This window comes from Pipistrellus kuhlii, unplaced genomic scaffold (assembly GCF_014108245.1).
Source record: "Pipistrellus kuhlii isolate mPipKuh1 unplaced genomic scaffold, mPipKuh1.p scaffold_m20_p_3, whole genome shotgun sequence".
Taxonomy (NCBI): Eukaryota; Metazoa; Chordata; class Mammalia; order Chiroptera; family Vespertilionidae; genus Pipistrellus; species Pipistrellus kuhlii.
The window spans coordinates 35,653,734-35,668,612 of NW_023425529.1; the positions used below are offsets into that span (position 1 = coordinate 35,653,734).

At 34.9% G+C, this 14,879-nt stretch overlaps 1 protein-coding gene across 3 annotated transcripts in view; it reads left to right on the top strand.

The window, feature by feature from the left end:
- Positions 1-14,879, top strand: part of CNTN1 (contactin 1) — a 270,443-nt gene that overhangs the window by 202,024 nt on the left and 53,540 nt on the right. For 2 of the 3 annotated variants that reach the window (XM_045587921.1, XM_036457218.2), the window contains one exon: positions 10,187-10,345. In XM_045587921.1, the coding sequence (XP_045443877.1) occupies positions 10,187-10,345 (159 nt within the window). Of the gene's footprint in view, positions 1-4,721; positions 5,717-10,186; positions 10,346-14,879 lie in introns of those variants that run through there. The other variant, XM_036457220.2, reaches the window with a different exon arrangement.

Genomic DNA, 14,879 nt, shown 5'->3' on the forward strand with positions numbered 1-14,879 from the left:
ATATGTGTTTATAATAAATACAGAACTTAGAAAGTAACTTGATTGTTTCAAAGTTAACATTCATTAGTAGTTTTATTTTTAAAAACTTGAGTAAATATAACAGCTTTCCCAATTCCTACTGAAGTTAAAAAGTACATCAATGATTTAAAATCCTATTTCTCAATGTAAGGTCAGTGTAAATTACTGTAAATTCAAGGACATTTTTTGCCATATTAACAAAGCATACAAGTCATTCAGAATGGTCACACTTTTTTAAGCTTCAAGATGGGTCTTGAAAATGTTCTAGTTTAACACTTCATTTTATAAATTTAAAAAACAAAACAACGGTGTGAGCGTTATAAACAGGTAGATGATGTTATGAAATATGCAACGCTATAAATTTAGATCACTTTTCTTTTTCCTCACTGGGTGACAGTGAGGTAAGTAGCCTTTGAGGAGTCCTTGCCCTCTTCTTCAACAACCTGCTCCTGACTCTGTCTTGTAAATCAAACTGGTCAGCTCTTGGCAAACTGGAATTAATTCATTGCTACAGACTTGATCTGTGTCCCCGACTCCCTTAAAAAACAACCAGCAGACTTGCTGTTCTCCATGCCGGTACCCCGAGAGAGAGTGGGGGCACAGGACTCCATCGATGTGCCATGCTGCCAGATGTCCCCTCCCGGTGCCCTCCATAGACTTCACACATGTCAGCGTGTGTTTGCCAGACAATACCAAAGTAAGCTGACAATCACGCTAATGATGTCAAATTGCAAGAACAGTACAGATAATCAGTGATGTCCAAAAGCTTGATGAGCATGAATAACTGGTAATTAGTTCGTGTTTTAAAAATAATTTCAATTTATGCCAGCAAAATATGTTTGCAACTGCAATCTTTATGCTCTGAAAAAACATATTTTGAATATAAAGTAAACAATAAATATAAAATTATATAATTTAATGTATAACATTAAGTAATAAAATATAATTACATGGTATATATTATAATGAAACATCTCATATTATATGTAGTGTATTTATTATAGGGTGTGACAGAACAGGTTTACAGTTGTTTGTATGGAGAATAATATAATAATAAATAAGAATACAAGAATTTATTCTCATATTGACAACTATAAACCTATTTTTGCCCTACCTTGTACATAAGGATATGCTGTATTTATTACAGGCTTATTATTTAACAGGCACTATTTTAAGAGATAAATACTATTATTATTTCCATTTACTCATGAAGAAATTGAGTCCCAAAGAGGTTAAGTTACCTGTCCAAGATCATACAACCACCAAGTAGAAAAGCAAAATTTGAATTCAGGCAGTCTGATTTCAGATACAACACCCAATGCATTGCTGTGATATAATATGACCAGAGGCTAATTCGGAAATATTCAATGAGATAAAATAATCAGTGTGTAAACATTAAATTGTAGGCCTTTTATGGGGAGTAAGAAATGTTTATGCTATAGGGTCACTGACAGACACTTTGCAATTTTGTTTTTGCTGATGATATATTTATGGCTGGTAAAGGGGAGCTATAGTAATTTAAAATATAAATTTTTTTCTACTAGCCAATATCATATAATTATAATTGCACTAGCAAAACCAGTAAATAAATTATAGTAGATGGTCTTAAAACTTGATTGTATAATGTGCTCTTTAGCCTTAAAAACAATTCATTCAACATGTTTAAATGTTTTAGATTATTTATAGTAGTTATGTCTATAGGACTTTCATGTGAATTTTATCATGTCATCCTAACAAAATGCTGTGAGGTCTAGTGGGAGGACCAGTAATCTCTATTCATAGGCAAAGGAATTTTTAAAAAGGAAATATTTTTATATTTCATATTACAAATCCAGATATGGCCAAATATCAGTGATTCAAATTTACTATATCACCTACTTTCCTTGCTCCTATTCCTTAAGTATAATGACCCCAAATATAAAAATCAGATCATATAGTTTATATTATACATCTGTTTCACTATTAGTGTATGATTTATTTTAGGAAATTAATTAGATATTCTACCCCAAACACTCTGAGGCATTGATAATTTGAAGTTAAGTTAGAGAGTAGAATAAAATTTTAAGTTATTTGAAATCTGAATATTATAGCTTTTCTGTTGGTTCATTTTATTAAACAAAAGAAGGCAAAACACTTTAGCTTCATTACTGAAAACATTACCAAGGAAAGGCTTGATGATGAGAAATCCCTTTTAAGTAAAACACCATTCTTATATATGATCTGTATGAAGTCTGCCATTTCAAGTCTCAGGAATGTCCAATGACCACATCACCCTGCAACCAGTCAACCTTATCAGCCCAGCCCCAGGGAATTTAATTATGTCACAAAAGTTTTTGCTCCTAAGCAACTAAGAATGAAAGAAACTTAGAAAAGCTTTTATCCTCTAAGTCTATGGTCAATTTAAGAACTTGTAGAGAGGCCCTGGCCAGCTAGCTCAATTGGTTAGAGCATCATCCTAAAAATGCAAGGTTGAAGGTTCAATCCCCAGTCAGGGCACATAGGAGAATCAACCAATGAATGCATAAATAAGTGGGACCAACAAATTGATGTTTCTCTCTCTCCTTTCTTTCTTTCTTTCTAAAATCAATCAATACAAATGTTTAAAAAGTTGCAGAGAAGAAACTTTAGTCCTTTTAAATTTCTGTCACATAGCTCCTCAAACTACCCTCATCACTGGAATTAAGACCAACTCAAGGAAAAAGAAAGAAATGTTAGAAGGATGGAACAACTAAATTTCTCTTGGCATCCCACAAATCCAGCCCTTTCATAGTTTTGCCCTGTCCACTGCCTCCCGGAAGGGGACTATAGCATCCTGTACTTACGTGACAGAATAGGCCTAAGTCAGATCTACATATGACTTAGGACATCTCACTAGATCAGCCCAGCAGCAAGTTCTCAATATTTATTCTGCCACAACATTTTTTTATTATAATGGTTAACTGTCCAATACACTTATAAGTGAATGCAGATTTGCATAAATCCAAATCTTGTTTACTAAGTAAAACACTGCCTCTACTTCTTATTGTCCCATGCTGACCATCATGGGTCAGTCTGTGGACTCTGGAGGAGGTGAGGATGTTAACTGTGGTGCACAGGAGTTCCCCCACAGCACTGCTGGAGGCACCTACCCCCTTAGTTGAAAGTACATTGGAATGCCACTGAGGGAGAGCATGTTGCAGGAATATTCTTGAATCCATTTCATTTTCACACACACACACAAAAATGCTCAGACATCCGAATTTTCAATATTATTAGTAGCAAGGAACTTGGGACACACCCTCATGTGCCTGTCGCTAAGGAGTCTGGGGTCCGTGGCACCGAAGAACACATTTCTGAGCAATAGCTCTTCACAGACTCCCTGGCCCGCAACCAGCCAGCCACTGGAGCCCCTCCACACGTTCCTGAGGGTGTCCCCAGGCGGAAGGGATTATCACTGACAGGAATATGTCAAATCTGTCTGATGCCTGTGCTTTAAACAATCGGGTGGACCACTGTTTGATAGGTTCTTACACAGGCAGGCAACTCCTGTACCTATTTCAGAAATGGCCCTCCGCTGTGGAGCAGTGTAGGAAGGCTCCCCGTGTGACTGAATAGTCTCCTCTTTGGAAATAAGCTAAGGCGACCAGAAGTCCCGCTTTTGGCGGGACAGTCCCGATTTTTAACAATTTGTCCCGCGGCTTTTTAAAAGCGGAATGTCTGGTCACCTTAAAATAAGCTAAACTGGTCATACAGCAAAAACAATCAAAACTTAATTTAAGAGGTTGGGGGGAGAGCATGTCTAAAATTAGCAATTTGCGTGACCCTTTATTATATGGACAACATATTCAACAAGCAATCAGCAGAGACTCGTTTTCCTTGATACTGTTTCTACCTTTGAAATGACTATCACCAGGGGCCACGAGTGGTTATTAAGTGGCCTAATTCTAATCATCAAACTACACTCTAGTGTTGGGTCGGTGAAAGAGTTGGACAATCATCTTGCATGAATTTCCAGAAAATAATATAATTTTATAAACATATGCATAGAGTCATTATAAGATCTGCATGGTGCAATGGAACAGGGATGGCTTTTAGCATTAGGCATAGATTAGAAATCCATTTCACCACTAAGTAACCTGGAGACTTAGACCAGTCAGTTCATCACTGTAAGCTTTCGATTCCATATCTATGAAAGAGAATAATAATATCACAGTTCACACATCACCCATGACCAGTTTTTATTAACGTTCCTTTACTTCCTTCCCCTTAGCGTAGCATAAAAAATAAATACAATATTACCCAATACACACGTTAGCATGACATCCATCCCCAACCGCTGATTAATTTGTTATAGTTACTGATTAAATTCATCCTCAGTGTTTTTTGCCCTTCAAGGTCTAAGCATACGTTTTAGTAGGTAGGCTGTACTACGTGCAGTGAAATTGCAAAGGGCCTAAGAGTTTGGAGTTTTGAGGGGTTGCCTAGGGGCGCTTGTTCTTTAGAGAGTCCCTACTTGGAGGCAGAGGCCTGATTGGCCCAAAGCTTGTCCCTTCGGCCTTTTCTCTCTTGTACTGGCATCTCCAGTGACTGGGAGATGTTTTTCTTTGGTCATTATTTTAAATTACCCATCAAAGACTTATGTGGTCAGTCCCCAAAGGACATGGCTTCCCGTCCCTGCCCAGGCATCCGCACTCTCCCTTCAGCCTTGGTCTTTCCTCTTGCAGGTAAAAGCAGAAAAGGTGGAGAGAAAAACATGGTGGATCCTTTTCTCCCCGTCTGTGCCAGCCTGCCTCCGACCTGGTGATCGTGGGCACTCACCACCTGTGTGAAAATCTTTTTGTTTCAACATATTATACTACATTTTACTAATAACTCAATCTTGTAGCTTTTGCCATTCCCCCATCCCTCCCCTCAATCTAGTTCTTAGAGGATTTTTCTTCCCCCTTTTGAAACTTCTAAACATATTTTGGGCAAAAGGGTATTTAAAAATGTCATGAGACAGCTTCACTAATATCTGAAACCTGCCTAGTGAACTAACCCAGTGCATCATTTAATGGCCAAGTATAATTTTTGTGTTTTCATATCCTGTTTTTCTTTGAAATCACATATCTCAGAAATTAGCCCATTATTTGAAAAAAAAATTACGAGGAAACCAATGAATTATAATACAGCAGTGTTGCTATGGAGTGGATTGTTTGATTTACCTAAGCAGGGAATGAACAAAGTTGTCAAATTGATTAATGAGTCATCTTAATTAGGATATAAGCTAAGGGGCATTACTCCTGCGGCCTTTGGTATCCTGGTGCCATACATATTCTTTGGCAAGAAAGGATAGCACGCAGCAGTTAACAAATGAAGACTATCCGCGGCTCTGTAGGGATTTTGGAACAATTCCTGGGGAAGGGAAGTGCAAGTGGACAGCCTGTGGAGAAAATGATCATGAAAATAAGATTGGACTGGAGATGGCTAAGCCATTAATAGCACGCATACATATTTAATTTTATTAACTCTTACCATCAGCCTTAGATCTTTTCTTTTGGAGGAAGATTGAGATTCTGATCAGAATATTTGAGCAGAAGTAAAGGATTAAAATTGAAGCGCATACAATATCCCACACCTTAAAGTGTAATTATTTGAAAATGCTTTTGCTTTCCCCCTTTGGTCAAAGAGACATGCTTAAAATTCTTGTTTCTTCTGAAGAAACATTTTGCTCTTCTTAAATGGGCTTATGTTTGGATGTGGGATATTGTATGGACTTCCCATTATTAACTCAAGCATCCCCATCTGTAGTTGAAAGAACTCTTAAGAAAGTTTGAAGAATATAGACAAGACATAAATAGTTTGAACATGATATGAATAATTTTCTTTTTAAAATAATGTATTAGTTATTTTAAATAAATACATATCTCAAGATGTTACTTATTCCCATCTTTTAAAAAAAGTTTTTAAAATTTGTTCTAGTCTCGACTTATTGTTATAGAAAGAGTTATCTTAAAATTTAGACCAGGGATCCAGATCAAGTGTCATTTTAATAAGTTATTTAAATTAATTTGAGGATCTCATGTGTCTGTAAACATCGCCATGGAGACATGGTACATGAATCCCTATGTGGGCATTTTTTTACAAAGCCCATAATTGAAAGTTTACCACCAAGACCAAATAGAGATAGAGGTTTGGAAAGAAAGAATAAAATTTAGAAAGAAACCACAAGTGTGACTGGTTCCAAGAAAGGGAGAATCTTCTTGTTTAGAAAAAGTGCCTCGATATCAACTAGAATTATACAGATTCATTTACCTCTCTTTAGCTTCATTCTCATTTCTACTTGGGGTCAAATTCTACTTTAATCAATGTTAGTAATATAAAAACTACCACGTTCTGATTACATGTTAAAGTAAAGATATTTAACATGCAGCTTCCTCTTAGCACAGCCTTACACATTGATGAGACCACACAACATTAATGTGTGTTTTATAAACTTATAACTCAACTACTGTCTTAATACTTTTTAGAGGAGGGATCATATTATAGTAATAAAGGGACTTTGACATATTTTGGAAAAGAAGCCACCTTTTCTAATATAACTAATACTCTTTTGCATTGTAATTTTAAGATTATTTTAAAGGGGGAATAATTTGTTCTGAAAAGATTTTTGTTTCCATGATGATATTCAAACTTCTTATCAAAATTTGCTATTTTAGTAAAAATTAAAGATGAACCAAGGTAATTTTGTATGTGGTGTTTTGCTTTTCATTACATGTTGGAAAATTGCAAGTGAAAAAAGGAAGGCAATGCCAAGTTGTCCTTTAGGCTTGACATCAGGGTTTATTTTAAAAGTGTGTGCTACGTGGAGTGAAGTCCCCACAAAACCAGTACATTTTTTTTTTAAAGAGATAATTATTTGTTTATTTTATTTTTTATTTTATTGATTTTGTACAGAGAGGAAGGGAGAGAGATAGAGAGTTAGAAACATCGATGAGAGAGAGTCATTGATCAGCTGCCTCTTGCACACCCCCTACTGGGGATATGCCTGCAACCAAGGTACGTGCCCTTGACTGGAATCAAACCCGGGACCTTTCAGTCCCCAAGCCGACGCTCTATCCATTGAGCCAAACCGGTCCCGGCCAAAACCAGTACATTTTTGTATCTGGTTCCAACTCTACTTGTTTAGAAAACCAGTCAGTGCCTAAGAGAGATAGAGTATGTTAGTTCTACTGTGTAAGTGTTGCTACCAACCCCCTGATGACTGGGGTATGATTACAGCTACTATCATCTTTTTAATTCTGAAGGGCCCCGTTTTCATATCTTTTATCTCATTTGATCTATCAGAAAATGAGTCTAATTTATTGATTGAAATAATATGGTAAGCTAATTTGTATTGTGTGAGTAATCATTTCAAAAAGCTTTTTTTTTTTTTTCCCTAGCTGCCTTTCCTCAAATGTCTAAACTCTTCTTTATTGAATGTATTCATAAAAAGGAAAAGACAAATTGATAAATAATTGCATTTCTTTTCATTTTTCCTTCTAATTGCATATGAATGAGAACTGGGTGGAGACCATATTTTATTTTGTTTGTAAGTAGTTACTTATTTAAAAAAAAAAAAAGCTAGAAAAATTCAGGAAAGATGAACAAATACCTTTTAATGATCACCAGAGACTGGAGATGTATTGCGTACTGATTTGTAAGTGGGTGATGTTATCTTTACTTACCTGTTTTTAAAGGCTTGGTTTTTAAAAGTTGATCTCAAGGCAAATTATTTGGGTTCAAATCCTAGCCTTTCCATTTATTTGCTGAGTGACTATGATTATTTTATTTAACCTATCCTTGTCTGTTTCCTCATCTGTAAAATAGGGATTACTGTAAAAATTATAAAAGATTTAGCAATAACTGCAATGTAATAAAAATAAAATAAATTATTTTATTCAAATGTACAATATACATTTTCTTTATTTACTAACAACATTTTACATCATGTAAAATTAAGTTATGGATTCACACTAGTTAAAGAAATACAAATTCAAGAGAACATCAATATACACGTCAGGTGGCTCTTTGGACATCTTTGGCAGCAGGTACCTTTGGGCTGTACCATCTGAATTTCAAATGAGCTTTTCCTCATTTTGAGTGAGTTTTGCCAGGAAACCCAGTTTCTTCTGACTCTGCATGCTGCCACTGACTCACTGTGATTCTGGCAATCACCCTTCTCAATGGCAACATTCTATGTAATGTGCAAATTTTGGCTTCAGTAAACTCTAAAAAGTGTGTGATCTACATTGCATATAAAGATATTTCCATTATTTGCCTCTGGTTGATGATTTAATAGTAAAAACACGCAATAATTGAGTTGGGATAATGCTTTATGTAAAGTAACAAATTTCTTGGTTCTGACCATGAGTGTGCACTGTATTGCAATGTGGTTTCATACGTAAAACCTGCACTGTGTTCTTTCTGAGCACGAATGCCAAATTTGTTCTATATTATTTATGTGTCTATTTTCATTTATTTTGGATAGTGTGCTATTGTTATTTTTAGCTAATATCAAGAAGTATAAGTTCACTCTTACAAATTATGCATTAATAAAACTTTACCTTTCATTATATTTGCTCCCAAATAATAAAATTTCTTACCATGAATGGGGGGTGCCTTGTGTGTTATTTTACTATTACTATTCATGCATTTGTGTTGATCAACATACACATCCTCCTCCTTGAGACCACCCACACAGAAATTGGTGAAGGTTTGGGGTGTTGTCTATACCTTTGCAAAGACCAAAGCCCATATGTGGAAAAAGTGGCCAGTTATGTAGGCTAAGCATTTGATCTGATATATAAATAGGAAGGTATTTATTTTTAGCTAAAAGATAAGAACATGTTCCACTCAATATGAAAAAGTGAAGGGGCCACTTACCAAAGCTGTTGATTATTGTATTTGTCATTTGTCATGCCCAATTCCGTTGGGGATGGCCTTCTCTCTGGTGCAAAGAAACTAAGTGATGCCACTTTCTGAAATGTCTAATCAAGGAGAGGAGCTCTTTGATAACTGGGAGACTTCTTTGGCATCTTAAGCGTTGCACCACTTAAAAGACATGTTTCTCATTTTAAAAAAAATATTTTTTATTTACTTCAGAGAGAAAGGGAGGGAGAGAGAGATAGAAACATCAGTGATGAGAGAGAATCATTTGTAGGCTACCTCCTGCACACCCCACACCAGGGATCAAGACTGCAGCCCAGGCATGTGCCTTGAAAGGGAATTGAATCAGATTGAAAGGTGAGCTGGTTCATAGGTGGACACTCAACCATTGAGCCACAATGCCCAAGCCATTTAAAAAAAAAAAAAACTAAGACAAGAATAAGGACATTGTATACCATTGTTATCGCATTTTCTACTTTCTATTATAGCTATTTGTTCGCTGGTTCATTTCATCCCTTTCAAGACAAAGAGAACTTGAAACCCCAAAGCTACGTCTCATTTATCTTTTCATTTCTACCACCGAGCATAGTTCCCACAGTTTAAAGGATAAATGAATAATATTTGTACTGAGTTATGAATCATCTATAGAAATCTATTTTAGTGATAATTCTTCTTTCCAAAGATGCTACATTATATGATTTGGTGTTTTCAGAACAATTCTTTTCTACATTTTATAAAAATAGAAATATTTATATTCCTATTACAAAACCAGTATAAATGTAGTACCCAAAATAATGCATAACATTATTCCCAGAAATTTCTACTCAAAGGAAAATAAACTACCTATAATATTTAGGGTTATAAAAAAGTATTTGTTCCATTTTGGGGAAGCAGAATGACATATTTGACTGTTCTCATGTTTGGACTGAACTGTACTATCTGTGATTCATGCATGGAGCAAATGTTCATTCATTCCCATCATGCTACAGTCTGTATTAAGTCCCATTGATGCAAATTGTGTTTTATGTTTCAAACAATAGCGTATGGATCCTGAGTAATAATGATATTTTACAGTGACAGCATTTATCAAAAAGAAACAAATGAAATCATTTAGTGAAAACCATAAATACCATCATCACTTCTGATACTTTATATTTAAAAGCAATGTGGCAACACTGGTTATTTCTTTAGATTAATTGCAACGAAGACATGTCTGTATTCGAATGTGTGCTTAGTTCACTCTTTGGGGTCCATTGATCCATCACCCAACTTTTCATTCCAGGCCCTCCAGGCCCCCCAGGCGGTCTGCGGATAGAAGACATCAGAGCCACTTCGGTGGCACTCACTTGGAGCCGTGGTTCAGACAATCATAGTCCTATTTCTAAATATACCATCCAGACCAAGACTATTCTTTCCGATGACTGGAAAGATGCAAAGACTGGTGAGTTTTATTTGTCCAATTCTTCTGTACATGTTTTTAAATGAATACTTTTATAAAAAGCAAAATCCTGGATATTTTTAAGAATTTTATTATCTTCCCAGAAATGCCTTTTTATTGTTAGCTTTAAAAAAAATTCCAGTGCTTTGATAGAGAAAAGCAACAATACAAGAAACTTGAATATTTTAGTTATTGGAGGAAAAGCTGAATGTCTAAATCTGTAACAGGAAAGCCAAGAGAGGCTTCCTGTTTTTCTTTTCATTGAGAAGTCTCTCTCCCCTTCTCTCTCCCCTTCACTCCCCTTCTCTCTCTCTCTCTCTCTCTCTCTCTCTCTCTCTCTCTCTCTCTCTCTCTCTCTCTCTTTCTCTCTCTCTCTCTCTCTCTCTCTTTCTCTCTCTCTCTCTCTCTCTCTCTCTCTCTCTCTCTCTCTCTCCCTCCCTCTTTCTCTTTTTCTCTCTTTTTCTCTCCCTTCACCCATCCTCTTTCTTTCTCTCAAAAGGGATTTATAGCTTATTATTTATGACCCATTTTTCAATTATGTAGGTACTCAAGTTCTGCATTATAAAAAAGCCACATTGATCATAAATATTAATTTAATCATCCAAATCTTATTATAACCCTTTCCATTCTGGGAATGATCTTCCTTGGGTTGACTTTTCTCAAAAATTATTTTCAAGAAGTTTTGGGTCTCAACTGTTTTATTTTCTTATATTAAGAGTTTCTAAAAGTTGATCAGGAAAAAATATATAGATGGGTATCTTCCATTGTCTCTAACTATTACCATTGCCATTTCTCATGACTAGATTACAATATCATAGTTTATTTTCTCCTGTAGCATCAATGAAGTTAGAGCACCCTTTCGATAAAGTATGTTTGTCAGTTTTGATACTCTTTTAAAACAAACTTGTGGTTGTCAGAAATTCTTTTAGGTATATGAGGAAGATACATAGAAATATGGGCTCAGTTTCACCCATGGGAGGAAAAAATGACAAAATGTTGAATTAAATGTTTCTCTCTTTTAAAAATTGAGAAAAGAATAAACCCCAATATATTCTAAGCCTGTTCTTATTTTTGCTTTCCTTAACATAATGGAACTTATTTGTATCACTCATTGAGAAACTTTAATTTAGATGTACTTTCCTTTGATAATTTCTTCCTATCATGAGAGATGAACCAAATATAAACTTATAATCTGTTACAAGGGTTTATGGTATATTTTAGTATTAAATGATCCTCGATATATACATAGGAAGTTCAAATGAATTTGAAAGGGATGAAAATATTTTATTTCAATATGCTTGTGAGCATAGTACTATATATAAATATATAGTAATTTGCTGCATAATGACATTTTGTTCAATGACAGACCTCATATACAATGTAGACAGAAGAAGCATTTTAAATAGGATTATTCTTATATTAGTATAGTTACCCTACCAGTGCACAAATCTGTGCACTAGGCCTCTAGTATAAATATGGATATCCTTAATGATATCCTAGGGCTTACCAGGTACAACTAAATTTATTAGAATAGACTTCATATTTTAATTAACTTACATTCAGTGAGACATTGAAATGTTAATACTAGATAGCTCTATTCTATTTTACCCCTTCCATGCTTTATTGTTAAACATATTGCATATACATATATATTACAAACTTGATAATCTGCTAAAATCTTCACATTCTATAATTTTAATGTATATTTTAATTTCAAAGCAGTTAAAGAAAATAAATAAAAGCAAGCAGATATTTTTAGTTTGTTATGTTAACCTTTTTATTTACTATTTCTAGTACTTCTCAGTGTTTCCTATAAATTTGAGTTTATTTTCTTATTCTAATATAACTTTGTTTTTACCTGCCCCTTTAAGTTATTGTCAAATATTTTATATTTCTAAATGCTATAGCCCCAACAACACAAATTTATTTATTTTACACAATTTAATTTAACATAATATGCATGTATGTTTATATACACAATCATATTAAGTATATATGTATATATTTACCCATATGTGCATATGGTTAAATAAATGTATACATAGATAAATATGTAAATATGGTTTTCTATACTGCTTTAAAGTCAGATAAGAGAAGACAAAAGAAGAAATATGTATTTATACTATCTTATAATTATATAATACCTTTACCAGTGTTCCTTATGCATAGGGTTTTTTGTTTTTGTTTTTACAATTTACTCTCTGGGGTCAAATTTCAACCTCAATAATTTACTTTACTATTTTTTTCTAAGGTAGATCTACTAGCAAACAATTCTTCCAGTTTTTGCTTATCTGGATATGTCTTTATTTGACCTTATCTTTTAGGACAGTTTTACTAGATATAACAGCCTTGGTTGACAGTATTTTTTTCTTTTAATACTTTAAATATGTCATCTTAGATATTCTTTATCAGGTTGAGGAAGTTCTCTTTTATACTCAGTTTTTATTTTATTTACTGAAAGTTGTGTCTTTGGTTTTATCTTTAAGTGATATTATTTGGATATAAACTCAAAATTGCTTTTTATTGAAAGCACTTTAAAAATATTGTGCTTTTGTCTTTTTGCCTGCATTGTTTCTAATGAGAAAGTAACTATTGTTCTTAAGCTTATATTCCTTCATTTAGTTTGTCTGTTTACTTTAGCTACTTTCAATATTTCTTTAAAGTTGCTTTTAAGCTGTATGGGAACATACTTACCCCGATGATTTTTATTTGAATCTTGGATCTTTGAGTTGATGTCTTCCTTCAACTTTGGAAATTTTCAGTCATTTTCTCCTTAGATATTCTCTCTCTCTCTCTCCATCATCTCTATTGACATCTGTGTTATACTTTTTATGTGTTCCACAGATTGTGGACACTGTGTGTATATATGTTTGTATGCATATGTTTGTGTTTCTATTAAGATCTGAAGTGTGTTCTGATTTTTTTAATTGAGATTTTCTATAAAAATTGGCCTCACTCAGAACTGACTAGTAACAAATCTGGACCTTGAGTCCCCATTCCTGATTCATAGTACTTTCCTTTATTGTACAAAGTACTCTCCGCTCTTTCTGACTCTAGGAATAGCAATCAGGTTGTGAGGAATTTGGCTGAAGGGAAGGGACATGAAGTCTCTCTGCTCCTGACTGTTTTGCTCTTGTATTTGGCTTGAGGCATGAATCTGCTTCCAAAGTAAACCTAACTCCCTTCCCAGCCATTCTGTGGGGTGGTGCTAGGAAAAGAAAATGTATCCAACTGGTACTCCTAAGGCTGAAGGGGTCAGAGAAGAGTGTATGAGGTAAACATCCATTTATAGGGATATTAGGGCTCAGAAGAAAACAAAACAAAACAAAAAAGAGTGTTAGAGGTAAAACATGTATATGTACTCAAATGATAGCTACAAATGAACGAATGAGGATGAAGCAAAAGAAATATTTTGTCTGTGGGGCTTTTATGGATACCACCAGTCTTGATTTTCCATCTGTAATAATTATATGGGCTACCTACCTCAAGATTAGAGTTGAGAATAAGTTAGAGAGAACACAAGATTTAAATCCTATTATCTTGATGTGGTGTGGATCAAAACTCCTGTTACAATCTGGTTTAAAAAAAGCAAGCCAGATAGAAGACCCACTTTAAATTCCAGACACATTATTTAATTGATATATGTTAGTCATGTTTTTGCTCTTATCCTGACTTCTTATATACATGTAGTTTTATTGGGTGAATATTATGAACATGCTAGAGGCATGGTGTGTGGAATTTGTACACTCGGGGGGGAGGGTTCAGCCCAGTCTGCACTCTCTCCCAGTTCAGGAGCCCACGAGCAGCGGGCCTAAGCTGGCAGTCGGACATCCTTAGAGCTGATGTGGAGGCAGGAGAGGGTCCCGCCACCACTGCTGCACTCGCCAGGCATAAGCCTGGCATCTGGCTGAATGGCTCTTCCTCTGTGGGAGTGCACTGACCACCACAAGCAGCTTCCGCGTTGAGCACCTTCCCCCTGACAGTCATTGCACATCATAGCAAGTGGTTGAGCAGCCTTAGCATATCATTGGCATATTATACTTTGGTTGCATGGATGACTGGCACTTAACATATTAGGCTTTTATTATATAGAATACTAAGAATATGTTTGTTTGAGATATTTATATTCCCATAAGTACTGATGTTAATGCATATCAATAAGAATTACTGGCCCTGCCATTATGGCTCAGTGGTTGAGCATCGACCTATGAATCAAGAGGTCTCAGTCTGATTCCCAGGTTGGTGGCTTGATCCCTAGAGTAGGTATGCAAGAAGCAGCCAATCAATGATTCTCTCTTATCATTGATGTTCCTTCTTTCTTCCTCTCTCTTCCTCACTGAAATAAAATTATATATATTTATATATGTATATATTAAATAATTATTGTAATTGGTTTTGTTCTAAAAAGGGCAGTATTCACACCTTTAGAAATCCTGGTTGAGAATATTAATCTTAACTTATAGATATCAAATTATTTCCTAATAATTCAGAGGATACATTTTTCCTAACATCCATTCCTGTTTCCTCTCTTGGAAGT